This window comes from Pteronotus mesoamericanus, unplaced genomic scaffold, assembly GCF_021234165.1.
Source record: "Pteronotus mesoamericanus isolate MK-2021 breed Mesoamerican mustached bat unplaced genomic scaffold, CSHL_Meso_final contig_265, whole genome shotgun sequence".
In the NCBI taxonomy this organism is placed as follows: Eukaryota; Metazoa; Chordata; class Mammalia; order Chiroptera; family Mormoopidae; genus Pteronotus; species Pteronotus mesoamericanus.
The window spans coordinates 1,800,686-1,816,108 of NW_026555113.1; the positions used below are offsets into that span (position 1 = coordinate 1,800,686).

Sequence of the window (15,423 nt, forward strand, 5' to 3'; positions counted from 1 at the left end):
CTGCTGCTCTGCACCCCCAGACGGGGGGCCGCAGCTGGCTTTCCCTTCCTCCCCCATTGCTTCTCTCCAGGAACTGGGAGGCAGTGGTCTGGGCCGCTGGGCGGGGCCGGGAGCCTCCGCACTGAGGCTTGTTGGGCCAACAGGGCTCCCACCTCAGCCTGTGAAATAGTCGTTCCCAGAAGCCAGGGTGCGACCAGGATTGGTCCCTCCTGGGGCTGCAGGCGGGAATTAGTCCGGGTCCCTCCCGGCTTCTGGTGGCGGCCAGCCAGCCTTGCCTGCCGGGCTTGGAGACCACCGCCGCCGCCCCCCACACCGCTGTGTCCCGGGTCGCGCGGACTTCTCCCTGTGCGTGAGTCCCATTTCCCTCCTACAGGAGCCTGCCTCCCCAAGTCCAAGACCTCCTCTGAACCCCATTACACCTGCAAGGCCCTATTCCCAAATGAGGCCACGGGGACAGTTTTCGGCAGGCAGGGATCGGAGGGCAATGGTTCCCCCGTACATGGCTGTCAACAGAGGAGCAAATGTGGACCACCACGCAGAGGCATTACACAGCCCACGGAGACACTGAGGCCTGAGGGTGAGGGAGGATGACGCTTCCCCGCAAATGCTCCTAAATACACGCAGACACCACCGGACAGAGTCTCCTGAGGGAGTGTTCGCACCCAGGTACATGCACCCACGTGAGAAAAGACAAGATGCACGCCCTGCTGCCAAGCACAGTGGTTAGGTTCCTTCCAGGGTCGAAGAGGCCTGTTTACCGTCCTCCGTAGGGATGTATTTGCCATATATAATGCGCACTTTTTAACCCAAATTTTCCAGGGAAACATAAGGATGTGCATTATACGAGGGTATATTGATTATATACCATGGGTATAATAATGGGTATTATAGTAACCCCGCAGTATATTTGCATAAGCGTGGGTGCGCATTATACACGGCCAGATACGGTAGGTGAGTAGGTGCGTCTGCGCTCCCCACCAAGGCAGTTTACAGCTTGCTCTGAGAGTAGGAGACACATTGCGGCTGCGCGGTTGCCTGAGCCGCCGCCCTCCGGTCGGCAGGGGGCGCCGCTCTGTCCCGCGGCAGCGCACCGCTCTCCTCCCGGAAGTCCCGCCTCTGTCGGAAGTCAACTCCGGTGCATCCGGAAGATGGCGGCGTCCACGCGTGCGGGAGCGCCGGTCCCCGGCGGCTGCCGGCGGCGCATGGGCCGCGGGAAGCGTCCGGGCGGACGCGGGCCCGGAGCCCTAAAGCGGCTAAAGCTAGCGGTGGAGGAATTCGTGCAGTCGGCCTCCGAGGGCCAGCCCCCCGGCGGCCGTGAGGGGTCCCGGGCGGAGCGGCGCTCGCGGCCCGGCGGCAGAAAGAGCCGCAGGGAGCTGAGAAAGGAGAAGCGACAATTGAGGAAGGCGCGCCGGCTGCAGAGGACAGCGGACCCCGCGCAGGGCCCGGGCAGCGTGGCCGGGACGGAGAGTGGGCACCGGACCGAGGGCGCCGAGGGGCTGGGCGGCTGGCCGTTCCCGCCGCGTCGGGCCCCACGGCCGCCACAGGCCCCGCCGTGTCCCCCGGCCCCGGCCAAGGCCAAGACCAAGACCAAGGCGGCCCCGACCAAGGCGAGGGCCAACCCCGGGGACACCCGGCTCTCCGCCAGCGCCGCCCGGAAACGGGCTCTCCTGGCGGCCAACGAGGAGGAGGACCGAGAGATCCGGAAGCTGGAGCGCTGCCTGGGCTTGAACAAGCGCAGGAGGAAGGGCGACTCCAGTTCCGTGCCGCTCAGCTTCGCCCGCGACGGGCTCGACTACATCCTGGGAGCCCTAGGGTCCGGGGGCGGCAGTGCCTTGTGTGACAGCAGCAGTGAGGAGGAGGGGGAGGCCGGACAGACGGCCCGCGCGAGCGACGGCGAGAGCGACGCCGGGGACGCGAGCGACGGCGAGAGCGACGCCGGGGGCGAGAGCGACGGCGAGAGCGACCCCGGCGACGCGAGCGGGGAGCAGGAGGACGACGAGGACGAGCAGGAGGAGGAAGAGGAGGTACAGAAGGAAAAGCGAAAAAAGGCCGCAGCAGAAGCGAGAACGAAGGGGGAGAAGAGAGTCCGCTTTGCGGAGGACGAAGGCAGGCGTGGAAGTCCCCCGGAGGTTGCTGACGGGGCACATCAGGTAGCGTGGGAACCGGTTCAGCTTCCTGGGACTCCCCTCAAATCATGGTGGGGACCGGCGTGGGACCCAGGGGCACGATCGGTGTATTTGTGTTGGAGCTGAGTGTGGGTAAATCGGTTAGTCTCCTACTTGCATGTTTTAAATACCCGTCATGAGGCGTTAAGGGAGAAAGTCTCCGTAGAGGCCTTTTATCCCACGGACCGAATGGCCGTTCCCAGCGGTTGTGCGGAGGGGCACGGCCGTTCCGGGTTTCCTGCCTCAGCCTCCGGCCCTGACTGTGGCGGCCCCCCCTTGCTTTGCCCCGCGCCCCCTCTTCCCTCACCTAGGCCTTTCCTTCCCGCTGCCCTTGGAGCCTTTGTAACACACTAAGCTCGTCTACAGCACCGGCTTCAGGGCCTCGCGGCAGAGACCAGGGTCGCCATCGGGGCAGGCCTGCGCCGGCTCCGCCCCGGCATGCACCCGGAAGCAGCCGGTGGAATCGCCCTTTTCTTTATCTCTGCCGCCCCCCCGCCCCGCTCCCTGCCACGGTTTTGGTTTCTGGGGTGGTTGCCTGCTGTCAGCCGTGGTGCGCTGAGACGGGTCATGAAATCTCGTGCCACCCTGCGCCGTCCAGGAATCGTCCGTTTGTCCTGCAGGGCGATGCTGTACTTGCCGCCCACCCGTGAGCCACTGAGCAGCCCCAACGCCTGAGTTTTCGGATCAGGTGTCATAGTATTGCATTATTTGTGTCCAAGTAACCCTCTTTTCACTTAATAATGGCCCCAAAGCGTAAGCGTAGTTGTGCTGCCAATTTGGGTTTGCCAGCAAGAAGCGAGCAGTGCGTCTTTCGAGTGAAAAGGTCTGTGTGTAAGGGTGAGCACCGTCCGCACTCACAGGCACCCGCGGGGGCTTGGAACGGACCCCCTGAAGGAGAGGGGGCCACCCCGGGTTGCTCCGCCGGCATGGCCTGTCCTCTCGCTCTCCCCTTGGCGCTCACCTGTTAACGTCAGGTGTCGCTGGGACCCTCCCCTTGTCGGGGAGATGTGCTGTCTGTTCTTCTCGCCCTGGTGCCTTCGCGCCCGGCCCATGGGGCAGCTCCCAAGGGCTGCAGCCCCCGCCGTGGAGCATCGTTTCGGGCTCTTCCCGCTTTTCCCTCACAACCCGTGGAGGTGGAACGGACGCACGGTGTGAACTGAGGGGTGTCTCGGAGTAACTGTGTCCCCGCACGGCAGTGCTTTCTCAAAGTTCAAGCTCCCGGACGGCAGGGATGGTCCGCACAGACATTTCCTACAGGCTGTCACTTAGGTGTCAGGGTGTGTTCATCAGCGATCTCGATTCTGGACCCTCACGGTTGATAATCAGGGGGGAGAGCGACCGGTGGGTTGATTCTGATTTGATAGTGTAAATTTAGATACTATTTTTCAACAAGTTTGAAATTATTTTAGAACATTTTCCCTCCAAAACGGGCGATACGTTTGCTGCGTGCGTGCCGCTGTGCCACGCCACACGCCACGCAAGTCAAACCCGGGCAGAGTGTAGCCGGCCGGGCCCTGTCGGCAGGTCCGAGGGGCACAGCCGGGCCTGGAGGGCCGCCGGGGGCGGGGGGATGCAGGGAGCAGCGCTCATCGGGGGCTGATCTGGGCGCTCGGTGCGTGTTTGGCCTTCGTTAAGCGGCCCTGGGCAGTGGTCACGGCTTCTGCCAGGGCCTGGGAACTTAGCATCTGAGTGTGGACCAGCAAGGGGGAGGGTGGGGTTTCTTCCCTGTAGATCTTTGTAACACCTTTCTGTCCTCCCAGCCGGGCCTTAGTGACGACGGCGAGAAGTACGTGCCCCCTCACGTGCGGAGGGCTGAGGAGCCTGTGGACGCCCAGAAAAGGGAGGAGAGGGAACGGCTCAAGAAGCAGATCCAAGGCCTCATTAACAGGTAGCCTCGCAGCGTTGTTCCGTCGTCACTGAACGAACTTGTCTGTTTTCTAAAAACGTGGGAACTATCCCGGGAATTAAAACATAGTGAGGGGGCAGGGCTGCGGCTGCCGCTGGTCTCCTTCCTGTCCCCGTCCTGATGCAGCCAGACCCAGCCTGGGAGCAGAGTTCTCCCCTTCTCTTTGGTGCTCGGAACCCTTCCGAGCTGGAGAGCCGTGCCGGTACCCGCGTGGCTACTCTGAGAGGCCCCGGGAGCAGGGCGGCGGGGCGGGCTCCCCTCCCCACAGAGGCGCGTTCGCAGCCCGAGGTGGCCCTCCACCCGCAGGCCTGCCCTTGTCCACGTGGGTGGCTCTGCGGTGTTGCCCGCGGCCGAGACAGAGCCGTGCTAAACGCACAGCGCGATGTACAGGCGATGCTGCGGGGAATCCTACGCTGATACTTAGGTCATTTTACTAACCAGGGGCACCCCGATAAATTCAGTTGAAAAAAGGGAACCGGCCCATCACCGCCCGCCTTTCTGGCCCCTATTGGTCGCTCCCCCGTTGCTTTTTAAAATTTTTCTTTTAAATGAAAACAGAGCATTGTTTCCATGGTGCATCCTGTAATTTTTCCAAACAAGCCGTTTCAGTGACATGTGTGAGCACAGGATCCCCGGCCCCCTAGGAGGCAGGGTGACCTTGTCTCCGTGTTTAGCAACGAAAGCTGTTTGTTAGCAGAAGAGCGGGGAGCAGACCTCTCCCCAGCAGCAGGCACTGGCGCGCGGGGAGGACTCCTTGGGGCCGCGGGGCCGGGCGCCTTTGAAGTGCCCGCAGCACCGCCTGGGCTGAGGGGGGCCTAGGTGGTCCCTCCCTGTGGCTGCACGTCACCTGGAAGGACAGCGGCCTCACTACTACAGGTCCCGGGGAGCACGGTGCACAGTCTGCGCTGGGTTCGTGGGGCGGCATGTATGTCAAATGGGGCGTGCGGGTGGGCGGGGTGCAGGGCTTTGTCTTCGGTTCTCTCCCGACCCAAGAAGCAGTCCCTGATCTGCGGTGGCCCTGCCGCCCTCTCTCCGCCCCGTGCAGGCTGAGCGAGCCGAACATGGCCTCCATAAGTGGGCAGCTGGAGGAGCTGTACATGGCCCACAGCCGGAAGGACGTGAGCGACACGCTCACGGGCGTCCTCCTGAGCGCCTGCGCCCCGGGCTGGGCCGCGCCCGGCCGCCTCCTGATGGAGCACGTCCTCCTGGTCAGCATCCTGCACCGCACGGTGGGGGTCGAGGTAGGCCTGCCCCCGGGGTTGGGACCATCTGCGCGGGGCCTAGGGCTCAGTGGCCGCGCTGCTCTCGGGCCGCTTCAAAGTCAGATCTCTGTAGAGTGTGTCCAAGTTCAAAGTCGGAATTGGTGAATATGCCTAAATAACTTCAGCGACGTGAATGGTAGTTTTATTTTTAAATGCTATAGTAAGTTATATTCTATTTTAAAGGCATTAAATAGATTTAAGATTTTTAAAAATTTAGATGTCATTAAATAACTTGATTCGTGTGTTGAGAACATACCTGAGTGTATTTTACGCTTGAATTTTCCCTGACGTCTGCAGAATTCGAACTTCCCCTCTTTGGTTTTGCCAGAACGTAACACAGCGGTCCCAGTGTGGGTGCGTCCCTCAGGGCGAGCATCAGCGACGGGCTCCAGTGGGGGGTTTGCAGGCTGAGCCCGCCGATTCGCCGCCAGCCCTCGGGGCTATGGCAGCTGGAGCCGGCCTGCGCGGGCCCTCCCTCCTGCCCGCCCGGCCTTTCCCTGGCGGCTTCGAAGGCTCCGCCGCAGTGAACGTGCCGGCAGGAGGCCGCGCCTGAGCGGGTCCGTGCGAGGGCTTGGCGCTCACCACCCCTGCCTTCTGGGGATGCTGTGCTCTCAGGCCTGGGTTTGAAAGCACGCACCCTGTTGGCGTGTGTATCCTGCCACGTGTGTATTTATGTGTTACTTTTTCAAAGTACTGACTCTTACCCAGGCTGGGGTGGCTCAGTGGATTGAGCGCCGGCCTCTGAACCAAAGGGTCGCCAGTTCAGTTCCCAGGCAGGGCACAGGCCTGGGTTGCAGGCCATGTTCCCAGTGGGGGGCGCGTGAGAGGCAACCATACATGGATCTTTTTCTCCTTTTTCTCCTTCTCTTCCCCTCTCTACAAATAAATAAATAAAAATCTTTTTTAAATTCTTTAAAAAAAAACCCAACACTGACTCTTTCCACACAAACACGTAAGACTGTTGAAAGGGAGGAGGGCCCCCGAGAGTCACTTGCTGGCGCGATGGTCGCGTATGTGCGATGGCACTGGTCTCTTTCTTCGTCCAGGTCGGAGCTCACTTCCTGGAGGCTGTGGTGCGGAAGTTCGATGGCGTCTACAAACAGGGAAGCGAAGGCAAGGAGTGCGACAACCTGCTCACCGTCGTCGCCCACCTGTACAACTTCCACGTGGTGCAGGCTCTGCTCGTCTTCGACATTCTCCGGAAGCTTGTTGACACTTTCACAGAAAAAGACATCGAGCTGATCCTGCTCATGCTGAGAAACGTGGGCTTTGCGCTGAGGAAAGATGACGCGCTGTCCCTGAAGGAGCTGATCACAGAGGCCCAGGCCAAGGCCAGCGGGGCCGGCGGCAGGTTCCAGGACCAGACCCGGGTAGGGTGCGCCCCCGACCTGCTGCTTGCGCGCCTGCGTGTCAGAAACTGGCCAGCACTTAAAAATAAGTGTTTGGGTAAATGTTACGTTTCACTTCCTAATAACCTGTTATCTTCTGCCTTGTGTGATTTCACAGCTTTATCTTTAATATGTGGATGAACCTTATTTCTTCACTAAGAGCTCAGGCGTTTTGTGAGTTTAAGAAACGGTTTACTTAACACCCGCCCATTCAGAAAGTGTTGATGGAGAACGGCCCTGTGGCTCAGGGCTCAGGTGCCAGCCCACCTGGAGTCCCCGTGTGACCACCGCACGGTGCCGTGGCCTGAGTCTTCCAAGCATCCCCCCTGGAAAATGGGGCTGGTCGTGGCTCCTGCCTCATTTCCGGTCCTGCAGGTGGAGAGCGACAGAGGGCTCGGGAAGCCCCGCGGGATGTGCGCGCAGCCGGGGGCCGGTGCATGCGGGGCCCCGGGGGGGGAGGCCGCTGCAAGGACTGGGCTTCCCCCCCGAGGCACCTGGAGGGTTCTGAGCGGATGGCACAGGAAGTGTGGGTGTGCGGGGCCACTGGCCACAGTGTGGGAGAGGGGGGTAGCCTGGCAGGTGACGCCCCGCAGGGGTCCGGGACGCTGACGGGGAGGGGCAGCCCCGTTGCAGTGGACGTGGGCGTAGGGGTCCGGCCTGACCAGACCGGGGCGGGGGAGGGCGGACCGCCTGGGCCTCCGCCTGGGCCTCCGCCTGGGCCTTCACGGGCAGCAGCGCATGCCGGAGGCAGCTCGGCTCGAAAGGGAAGACCGGCCCAGTCCTGAGGTCCCGAAGCGACCAGCCCCGGGTGCGCCGGGGAGGAGCGGCCTGAGCCCTGGGAAGGGGTCCCGGGGCGGCGAGGCCGGGCTGAGGAGCGCTGGCGCTCAGACCCTGGCTGCTCTGCTGAGGGGGCCACAGGCTCCAGGTCAGGGGCTCCCGAGGAGTCGCCCATACTGGGTACCCAGGGGTCAAGTGTAAAACATGGAAGTCATCGGAGACACCCCGGCTCGCGGTTGCCTAGGGCGAGGGGTCGGCAGGAGTGGGCACGGCTTGTTCATGTGTTTGAGGCTTCTTTTGAGGGGGATGGTGAAAGCTAAAATTCTGGAGACAGTTGCACAGCCCGGGATACAGTAGGAGTGCACTTGAAGGGGGTGGAGGACTCTTAGGGAACGGTGTCTGGGGATTCTCCGTGCTGCTCTTGCAGCTCTTCTCCACGTATGCCTTTATTTCTGATGTAAAAGTTGAAAAACTGAAAAGGCCAGGAGTGAAGAAGACGTCGCCAATGTGGGGGCGGGGGGGGAGCAGGCGAGGGCCGGGGCATCCGGGGCGGCGGCCAGGCTCCCGGGGGCAGTCAGTGCCGGGTTGGCAGCAGCGCGATCTCCGTGGAAACACCGCCGAGGCTCAGGGAGCTCGTCGGGCGCAGAGACGCTGCCTGGGGCCGCCTGGGGCCCCTTGGGTCGCCAGCGGCGGCCGCCACCTGCACAGGATCGGTTTGGTTCTTCCCCTGTCGGAGGGCCAGGTCCTTAGACTGCGCAGAGTGACGGCTCCCTCTTTCTGTTTTAAGGTGCGATTCATGCTGCAGACGATGCTGGCGCTGAAGAACAATGACATGCGGAAGATTCCGGGCTATGACCCCGAGCCGGTGCAGAGGCTGAGGAGGTTGCAAAGCGGTTTGGTGAGTGGCTTGCGCCTCTGTCTGGTTCTGAGCCTCCGTGCCGGTGGGACGCCGCCGTGCCCGGCGGGAGGTGGTGGGCTCTGCAAGTCAGGGGCCCCCGCCCCCCACCCGTGTGGGAGTCCCCAGGTCGGAGGGCAGCTCTGTCTGTGGTGAGACCCTGTGAGTGGGGCGTCTGTGAATCGAGCGCCCTCCACGCTTGGCCTGTGGAGCTGGGCTTGGGTGCCCAACAGAATCCCGAGGGGACCTTCTACCCCGACCCGGGTCAGCGGTGTAAGCACGGGAGGGTGGGGCCTCGTCAGCGTGAGCCCCCCTGGCGTTGTCCACGCGGGGCCAAAGCCAAGACCCTCCCCGCTGCCCGGTCAGGGCGAGTCCTGCCGCCCACTAGTCAGATCCAGCAGCGCCGCCCCCAGCAGGGCCCGGTGCCTCGCAGCCGCGCCCCCACCCCAGCCAGGGGGACCTCCCTTGTGGCCTCGGGGCCCGAGCCTCTTCCCTGCTGTGACAGCTTCCCAGAGAGGGTGGGTGTCGGGGGCAGGCCCAGAGACCTTGGACACAAATCCTGGGGGTGTGCCTCTCCGGTGGCATTGCTCCAGGCGGTGACGTCCCAGGTGTCAGCGACTCGTCGCAGTGCACACAGAGCAGAAATGCCATCCTCAGAAGCAGGGGCTGGGGGGTTGGACAGACGGGACCGGCTGAGTCAGCTCACCGGCCTCTCTCCTTCGCCAGGTGCGTGGCGCCGGCTCAGGCACGGAAACGCAGCTGCGTGTGTCCTGGGACAACATCCTGAACGCCGAGCAGACCGGGCGCTGGTGGATCGTGGGGTCCGCCTGGAGTGGGACCCCGATGATCAACAGCAGTCAGCAGAGGGCCCTGCAGAAGCCGCTCGCGGGCACGGTACGCAGCCCCCGCCCTCCGCCGCTGGGCGTGCCGCCCGTCCCCACGGCACTTGCGGGGGCTCCCCCCGGCCCGGCCACCTTGCTGGTTGTTGGGATTTCTGAGATGGGCAGATGTGGGATTGTTTGAGGCTCTTGCTGAAATTGCTGTTATCTTGTGATGCAATTTAATTCAGTTTCTGTTGTTGGCTTTTAAAGGATTTGTTTCAATCCCAGAATGTGTCGCATAAAAGAGTTGGGGGTTGGCTGGAATGTGGGCCCCGAAAACTGCAGCACGGCTGCAGACAGGCCAGCCCTCGCCGCGCGGGCCCACGGCTTCCCAGACCTGGCTACGGGCCGGTCACCCGGGTCTCAGGGTGATGAGGGCCTTCGCGCTCCTCTGTATTGTAGCACCGACCGCAGTGGACGTGTCATTCAGAGCTTCCTCCCCCCCCCCGAGACCTTCCTCTGCGGGGTCCCACGTCGCACTGGTCGCGCAGGCTCTCCTGGCTGTTGGCCGCGCGACTCTGCGTGCGCCGTCGTTGCTCAGCCGACAGGCAGGCTCGCTGCGGGTGTCCCCGAGCCCCGCGGAGCTCCCCGCCCGGGCTGCTGTGGCTCCCGGTCGAGCTGCCCGAGAATACGAGCATGGCGTTTAGGGACGTCTGCGTGCGTGCAGTTTACAGTCCCACTCAGGTCGAGCCACAGTCACGCACGTCTTTAGAGACCGAATGGTAGCCGCTCCAGCTAACCCAGAGCGGCGGGGCTCCTTAAAGTGAGCGAGTGACCCGCGCCTCGGCTGTGCCTGCTCTCAGGTTAGCGCGGAGATGCTGGAACTCGCCCGGAAGCAGAGAATGAACACCGATGTCAGGAGAAGCATCTTTTGTACGATTATGACGAGCGAAGATTTCTTGGACGCGTTTGAAAAGCTTCTAAAGTGAGTGTCTGTGTGAGCACTTGACCCCCGTCGGACGGGTGTCGGAGGAAGTGGGGCTCGTCCAGGGTGGGGTGGCTGGGCCGGCCCACCCCTCGCCCTGGCCCTGGCCCTGGCCCTGGCGTCTGGGCTCCGCAGCCTTGCTCCTGCCCATCGGCCGCTGGTAGTTCCAGGTTATAGTGTGTTTTCGTTAAGGCTCCCAGGTTGGCCCTGACTGATGCGGCTCAGCGGGCGGAGCGCCGGCCTGCGATCCAGAGGGTCCCCAGAGGGTCGCCAGCACGATTCCCAGGCAGGGCCCAGGCCTGGGCTGCGGGCCAGGCCCCCAGTAGGGGGCGTGCGAGAGGCAACCACAAGCATGTTTCTCTCCCTCTCTCTCCCCTTCTCTGTCTGAAAGTGCATAAATAAAACCTTTAAAAAAAAGAAAAAGAAAAAAAGGCTGTTAGGTGACCAGCTGGCAATTCTCAGTGGCTTTCGGTTGCCATGAATTGCTTAAAATTTCCAGATTAAAAATGTCTAATTCTGAATTTAAAACGGCCTCATAGAGGTTGAGTAGATGCAGTGCACATTTGAAAAGCCCCTGTGTACTTTTACAAGGTGCTACTAAGTGTATCTGGTAGTCGTTTTCCTCATTTGCTTCAAATTGGGAACGGGACAGATGGACACGTTACAGCACCGGACGCCAGGAGGGGGCGCGTCGCGCGGAGAGCCGGCAGTGGCGAGCGCCGGCCTCAGGGCCGCAGCCGAGTGTCGGCCCCGTTTCCTGTCGTTCGGGAACCAGGAGAGGCCCTTGTTGCCGGCACAGGACTCAGATGGGTGTCCCCCCGCGGTCACCACAGTCAGAAACACAGGACAGGGCCAGGCCTGTCCTCTTGTTACGGCCAACTGCTCCGCTCAGCTTCCTTTGAACCAACTGCCAGACGGTGCGACGCTTTGAAAGATTCTGCCTTGAACCTGCTCGGGTTGGGCAAAGTGAAGGTTGCTCTGGTGCCATTTGTGTGTTGCAGGCTCGGGCTTAAGGACCAGCAGGAGAGGGAAGTGGTCCACGTGCTCGTGGACTGCTGCCTTCAGGAGAAGACCTACAACCCTTTCTACGCCTTCCTGGCCGGCAAGCTCTGCGCCTACGAGAGGAGGTTCCAGGTAGCCCGGCACGGCCAGCAGGCCCCTGCGTTCCGCCGGCCCCTCTAAGCACCGTCGGCCCGGCCCCTCTGTGGGCGTCCTGAGTCAGGCCGCGGGGAGAGCAGCTGGGACGGCACGAGCCGTGCCTCCGGCCCCCTTTCTGGTCCCGGGCGAGGAGCCGTCCCCGCCTGCTGGCTGCCGGCGTCCTCTGGTTCGATGCTGCCCCGTCTGTGTCCGGGCCCCGCTGGTGTGAGGGACGTGGCGGGCGGTTGCCCTCCGAGGCTGGCCGAGGACAGTAAAACAGGCGGCTGCACAGAGCACCTTGCGGCTGTGTCCTTCGTGATTGATTCTAATACTTGTTGCATTTACACTTTTTTCTTCTTTTTCATTCTTACGTTAGATGACTTTCCAGTTCAGCATGTGGGACAAATTTCGGGACTTGGAAAATTTGCCAGCCACTAATTTCTCCAATTTGGTTCACCTGGTGGCCCACTTGTTGAAGACAAAATCGCTTCCACTCTCCATCTTAAAGGTTCGTGTAGTAAGTGAAGTTGTTGGAAGCAAGGAGAGCGACAGCACCGTTGTTTGTATGCGGCACCTTAAGATAGTGCGCGTCCTGCCGTCCTGAACAGCGTTGTCGCCGCCGCTTCCGCCCCAGGAGCCAGCCAGGCCGCCCTGCCGCGGGCCCCCTGGTGGGCAGAGGCCTGGCACCGCGGCGTCGCGGAGGGTGTCCGTGCGGCCCTGACGGCGCCCTGCGCTGGCCGCTGCTGCGCTGGGAGTCGGGGGGTGAGGGCGCAGGCCCCTCGGGCGTTGGCGCGAGCCACAGCCTCCCCCCCCCTCCCCCGCCGCGGGGCACGCTGGCGCCCCCGTCCGGCTCCCACGCCGCGTCAGAGCCGTGAGGGGCAGGCGCCCGGGTGTGGGTCCGTGGTGGGCGGCAAGGCCTGCAGATGGGGCCTGGGCCACGGGGCCGCCGGGGTCATGAGTCCTGAAAACGTGGGCCGTGAGGGAGCCCGAAGGCCGGGTGGGGGTTGGGCTGCACCCCCGTGCCATCTCCTCCTGACGCACAGGGCCGGCGCCGCCTGTGGCTTCCTGTGTCCCTTGCCCGGTGCCAGCGTGCTCGCTCCGGCTGGCCGCCGGTCTCCGGGGTGTGCCGGGGAGCCTGGCTGCTGTGCCGAAGACAAGGCTGAGCCTCGCGGGGCCCCCTCCACCCGCGGCGGGTGCCCCGGGGTCCCCATGCAGCCCTGGGACCACAGACAGAGCGGGACCCCACGCTCACTGCGTTTCCTCCTGTGCGTGTGAGCCTGCGGCGAAGTTTAACATGCGGATCGAGCACAGTGAGAGGCGAGCAACGACAGCTCCCAATGCAGTAGGGCCGGCGCAGCGGCACGCTGCGGGGTGGTGGCCGCGGTCCTCAAAGGCCTCGCTGTCCTGTGCCGGCCTTGCCGGTGAGGGCAGCGGCACGGAGCGAGTCTGTACGGCAGGCGTGTGACGCAGGGCCAGGCCGCAGCGGGCCCTGTGACCCTGTGGCGGGGACCCTCTGCCCCGGTCACCCTGGGCCACGGAGCCGTGGCGTTGCCCGGGCTTTGGGGAATTGATTCTTCTGCACCGCGGTCAGCCGTGGGCCACTGAAAATGCGGCGCATGGAGCCGAGCATGGGGGGCCGCTGGACCCCATTGCGAAGGGAGGGGAACTGGGAGCGGGGCTGCACTGTCCCGGGGCCCGGTCCGGCCTCGCCTTCGGCGTGCTCAGCTCTAGGAACGCAGCGCCCGGGCGCCCCCCCGCCCCCGTCCGCACGTCCTGCAGTCATGGGTCACTGTGTACGGCAGGACGTGGCCTTACGTAAGGGGGGATTCGCACTAACTGGAAACTATCGGAAGCGCTGGCTCAGTCAGCGTGGCTATTCTTTCCCTATCCCAACCCTTTTAGGTGGTTGAGTTCAGCGAGTTGGACAAGCCCAGAGTCCACTTTTTACGGCAAGTGCTGTGTATGCTGTTGATGGAAACAGAAGTTGAAGACCTGGGTGTGATTTTCACCAGGTACGCCCCAGCCTGTCCTGGCGCGGCCTGGGAAGGGGATGGGCGCTGTCCGCACCCGGGCTGGTTGGTCGAGGCAGGGACGCCGAGCTCTGCGCGCAGCTGAGGTCCCTGTCCATTTTAGTTTTAAGCTATGCCTTGCACATCACACTTTGGGAACCGGAAGCCTGTGCGACAGTAATCGGGTACTGATTTCTAGCAAACAGAATGCCACGCTCTCCCTTGAGAGTTCTCTGTGAAAGAAGCCAGGTCCTGCCCCCTGCCCGAGACTGCAGGGCGGAGACCTGGGCAGAGCCCGCGGCTGACAGCCCCTGCGATTCCTCTCCAGGGTGTCGGACAACCCGAAGCTGGGCGTCCTGCGCGAAGGCCTGAAGCTCTTCATCGGCCACTTCCTGCTGAAGGGCGCACGGGCTCCCCGCACCGCCGAGGAGGCCAGCACGCTGAGGGAGAGAGCCGAGCTCGCCACCAGGGCTCTGCAGGGGAGGGCCTCGCTGCGGCTGTAGCCGGCGCCGCGGGCTGCTGTTGTATTTGAGACTCTATTTTGAGATAATTTTTGGATGCAAGGTTATTCTGGGTTGGTGCTGTAAACCATTTGTGTGCGTGTAGGAGGCGTGCGCTGACCCTGGGCAATGTTTTCTGAGCAAGGAGACAGGTGCGTGTAAGTACATGTGCACGCGTGTGAACCTCTGCTTGCTTCAGAGACGAGGTGGGCCACCAGAGGGCGCAGTTACAAAGAAATTGCCCGGCTTTTCACCTTACACATCGGTTAAGAGTTCAGAAACCATCCATTGAACGTGGTGCCTGATACTCGACTGATCATCAAGTATTGGGAACGCACGTATCCTGGGCACGTCAGCAGCTCGCCTGAGCCGCGCGAGTGTGGGCGCAGTTCCGGGCGCGTGCGGGCTCTTGTGACTCCGGAAGCCGGGACTCGGGGAGGCTCGCTCCTCCCTGTGTGAGTCAGTCGTGCGGCCCCTCGAGGGACTCCGGGTCGTGGGGCACTTTCCTAACTCTCCGAGGGGCTCCTGGGGGCTCTGCTGAGCTGGGGCCAGGGTGCAGCGACCGGAGGTCGGCAGACTGCCGGCCGCTAGGAACCGCGCGCCTAGCGGGGCGCGCCCCCTGCCGCGGCGGCAAAGGGAGCCGGAGCCTGCGGCGCGCCCAGCGGCCCCCTGCCCCGCCCCCCGCCCCGGCTCGCGGGCGGCGTTGCTCTGCGGCTCCGGAGTGTGCGTCCCTCTCAAGCGCTGCAGACTTGATGGGACTGTCGCCTTCGGCTGTTGCGGAGAGGCACCGTGCGTGGAGCGCACTGCTCTCCACGCTGCGCGTACACACAAGCCCTGCAGCGTGCAGTTCGCCCACGCGGCCGCCCGGCCTCGCATGCTTTCACGCAGCGTCCACACGACCCTCCGCAGCCTGAGACGGGAAGGCTGACGTGCGTCCCAAAGCCTCCACGCGTCTCTAAATCAAGGACTTGGGTTTGACACGTGCAGGAAACAGAAGCCCAGCACCAGGTTAACCTCGGGGCCTCGGAGACGTTGCCCTTCCCCTGCCCAGAGCTGCCTTCGGGGCCCAAGCGCATGCTCAGGCCCATCCCCCAGGGCGGGGAGGAGGAGGGCGGGGGTGCGGAGGGTGCCAGGAGCCTCTGTCTCCTGCTGGGGTTTCAGCACCAGGCCCCTGCTGGGTGTCGACCAAGTGTGAACAGCGCCCCCGAGGGGCCAGGGCCGGAACACCTGTCCACCCTGCGCCCCTTGCAGGGAGGAGAGGCTGTCACTCCAATGCAGCTCCCGTGTCCTCACAGGCGGCCACAGTTCGCAGTGCTGCGGGGGTGCGGGCCGCCGAGCTCAGCCAGGTAGTCCCCATGACCTGCGGGGTCAGCGGTGACGCCACAGACCCGGGGCGGTGGGAGGAGGAGGATTTCTGGAGACGCCCCCGCGGAGCTGGGTAGGCCGGGTCTTTAAGTGAAGGGGCCAGGCTGGGGGGCTTCCCAGGACGGGGCCAGGCTCTGGCCGCCGGGAGCCGGCGGCATCGGGGCTGAGGGCGCAGACCAGTCGGCCCCAGGTGTGGCCTGAGGCCCTGGCGGA

The 15,423-nt window shown here is 63.4% G+C and overlaps 1 protein-coding gene across 1 annotated transcript; it reads left to right on the forward strand.

Annotated features, from left to right (window-relative positions):
• The first annotated feature begins 1,140 nt into the window (after window positions 1-1,140).
• NOM1 (nucleolar protein with MIF4G domain 1) lies at window positions 1,141-14,425 on the forward strand. Its single transcript, XM_054574784.1, has 11 exons — window positions 1,141-2,150; window positions 3,926-4,053; window positions 5,117-5,312; window positions 6,380-6,703; window positions 8,286-8,396; window positions 9,120-9,287; window positions 10,078-10,199; window positions 11,201-11,333; window positions 11,713-11,844; window positions 13,239-13,348; window positions 13,674-14,425. The coding sequence occupies exons 1-11, from the start codon at window positions 1,149-1,151 to the stop codon at window positions 13,846-13,848; spliced, it is 2,601 nt and encodes an 866-aa protein (XP_054430759.1). The 5' UTR covers window positions 1,141-1,148; the 3' UTR covers window positions 13,849-14,425.
• The last annotated feature ends 998 nt before the right edge of the window (window positions 14,426-15,423 follow it).

Bases quoted from the DNA above. Each gene is read 5' to 3' on its own strand.
- NOM1 (XM_054574784.1), top strand. From the start codon at position 1,149: ATGGCGGCGTCCACGCGTGCGGGAGCGCCGGTCCCCGGCGGCTGCCGG. The intron at 8,397-9,119 runs GTGAGTGGCTTG...CTCCTTCGCCAG, and splicing joins GGAGGTTGCAAAGCGGTTTG to GTGCGTGGCGCCGGCTCAGG. The intron at 11,845-13,238 runs GTTCGTGTAGTA...CAACCCTTTTAG, and splicing joins TTCCACTCTCCATCTTAAAG to GTGGTTGAGTTCAGCGAGTT.